Source organism: Aureococcus anophagefferens (genome assembly GCF_000186865.1).
Source record: "Aureococcus anophagefferens unplaced genomic scaffold AURANscaffold_248, whole genome shotgun sequence".
In the NCBI taxonomy this organism is placed as follows: Eukaryota; class Pelagophyceae; order Pelagomonadales; family Pelagomonadaceae; genus Aureococcus; species Aureococcus anophagefferens.
Window position 1 is genome coordinate 6,210 of NW_008705783.1, and position 2,270 is coordinate 8,479.

General features: G+C 66.5%; 2 protein-coding genes across 2 annotated transcripts; both read left to right on the forward strand.

The window, feature by feature from the left end:
* AURANDRAFT_12800 (hypothetical protein) lies at positions 1-936 on the forward strand (the record flags this gene model as incomplete). The annotated part of the gene is made up of 1 exon (XM_009044319.1): positions 1-936. A coding segment is annotated over one exon (936 nt), but the record flags the coding sequence as incomplete, so codon positions are not given.
* A 1,006-nt stretch (positions 937-1,942) lies between these two features.
* AURANDRAFT_9243 (hypothetical protein) lies at positions 1,943-2,167 on the forward strand (the record flags this gene model as incomplete). Its single annotated transcript, XM_009044320.1, has 1 exon — positions 1,943-2,167. A coding segment is annotated over one exon (225 nt), but the record flags the coding sequence as incomplete, so codon positions are not given.
* Positions 2,168-2,270: the final 103 nt, after the last annotated feature.

Sequence of the window (2,270 nt, forward strand, 5' to 3'; positions counted from 1 at the left end):
GTGTCCGCGGTGCCCGACACGGCGTCGGACATGTACCGGGCCTTCTTCTGCCAGTACGCGAAGATCACGGCGCCGAACGGCAAGCCCATCGAGATCTTCGGCGGCTCCGACCTCAGCAGCCTCCAGATCTACCGCGCGAAATCCATCCTCGCGTTCTACCTCGAGGACGTCGCCGGGTCGCTCTACGGCGCCGACAAGGGCGCCGTCGCCGACGCCATGGCCGACAACGAGGCGAAGTTGGACATGCCCAACGGCGCGCACGAGGAGTACGGCGCGGGCACGAGCCTCGAGGGCCAGGAGCTCTACTGGGCGGAGACGCCCGTCGAGGGCGACGACTGGTTCGTCGGCTGCGACTACGAGCACCGCGACGCGGCCTTCGAGGAGATCCTCCACCTCGTCCACGACAACGGCATCGGCATCGACAAGGCGGGCTACCCGGACGGCGCGCTGCCGGAGTACCAGGCGGTCATCCGCGCGGCGACGGACCACGCGCAGCCGACGTCGCTCGGCGGCACGGGCCTCTGGGGCGAGGGCCAGGACGACTGGATCGAGGAGCTCGCCGACGAGGGCAGCCTCACGCAGGAGTACCTCGCGAGCGTCGTAGACGTCTACTACGGCCTCTGGGCGCACTACGGCGCGGGCATGTGGGGCGTCTACGAGCCCGCGGCGCGGGCGGACCTCGAGACGGTCGACCCAAACGCGTGGGCCATGGTCCCCCAGTTCTTCGCGGACCACCTGACCTGGCTCGCGTACCTCCCGGACACCTTCGAGGGCACGTTCACGCTCGCCTTCGACGACGCGCTCTGCTACACCCACAAGTCGCAGTACTACCGCCACGTCGCGCTCCTCGGCGCCAACGACGCGGACCTCGTCGGCAACGACGGCGCCAACTGTTTCGGCGTCAACGCGGGCGCGAATACGGTGACCGGCGGCGGCGGCGACGACGTCGTCATGTTCCGGGGCGCCTGCGCCGACTACGACGTCGCCTGCGACGGCGGCGCCTGCGTCGTCGTCGACTCGGCCGCGGACCGCGACGGGACGACGACGACGGACGCCGAGGTCCTGAGCTTCGACGACGGCGACTACGACGGCGGCTGTGGCGCGCCGCGGGGCGACGCCGCGGCCGCGTGCTGGGCGCTCGTGCCCGAGGCGTCCGGCGCGCCGGCGGCGTCCCCGGCCACGGACGGCGCGCGTCGCGCGGTTCCCCGCTCGATCGTCGTCGCCCTCGTCGCCGCCATTCTCGTCGTCTAGGTGACGGCGACGCGGCGTCGGGCACCTGCGGCGACGACGCTTCGTGGTACTACAAAAAATCGAAGAGGGATTGCGGTTGGGTCGCCAAGAAGCCTGCGGCGCGGTGCAAGAAGAAGGACGCGGAAGCGGCGTGCGCCGAGGCGTGCTGCTCCTGCGACGAGGACGACGCCTCTTGGTTCGCGAAGAAGGCGACGCGCGACTGCGCATGGGTGGCGAAGAAGAAGACGAAGAGCCGCTGCAAGAAGAAGAACGCGGAGAAGGTCAAGGCCAAGGACGCCTGCCCCGTCGCGTGCTGCGGCATGTGATGTGTAAGCTTGTTGTTGTTGTTGTTGATGCGTTTTAGAGCTTCGGGCCGGCCGTGTAAGGCCGCTTGATCAGCGTCAGGTCGAGCCTGCTGCGGCATGTAAGCTTGTTGATGTTGTGTTTTAGCCAATCGATTCGGTCGTGTAAGATCGCTTGAATGGGCTCAGGTCGACTGCATCTCTCCTGCAAACGCCAGACGGTGCACACACCTTTACCCTCAACCTTGACTCAAGGTCTGGGCGCCTGCTGCGACGCTGTGATGGACCCCCACGACACAGACTTTCTCAACCAGACGCGTGCCTGGTACGCCGCCGGCGATCGCGACGTCGACAGTCCCTGTACCGTCGGAATTTGGGGTGGGGAGGTTCGTGTTATCGATGAAGGTCCAGGAGGCACTCGCCTTTATTATGCATCGCTTCGCGGTTGGCTTGCGACCATGCGGTGGCTCATCGACCACGGTGCCGACGTAAATTTGCGCCTACTATACGATAAGTCAACGCTGCACGCGGCCCTCGCGCACGGCGGAATTGACGCTGCGAGCATGCTGCTCGACGCGGGCGCTCGCGTCGATGCTGTGGATCGCAACGGTGTCACGGTGCTGCACCAGGCTGCCACGATGTACGTTGCTGTCGATCCTGTCAATCGCATCGATGCCAGAGATATGAAACGTAACGCAGCGTGTAAGCGCCTGGTCAGTCTCGGCGCGTCGCTCACGC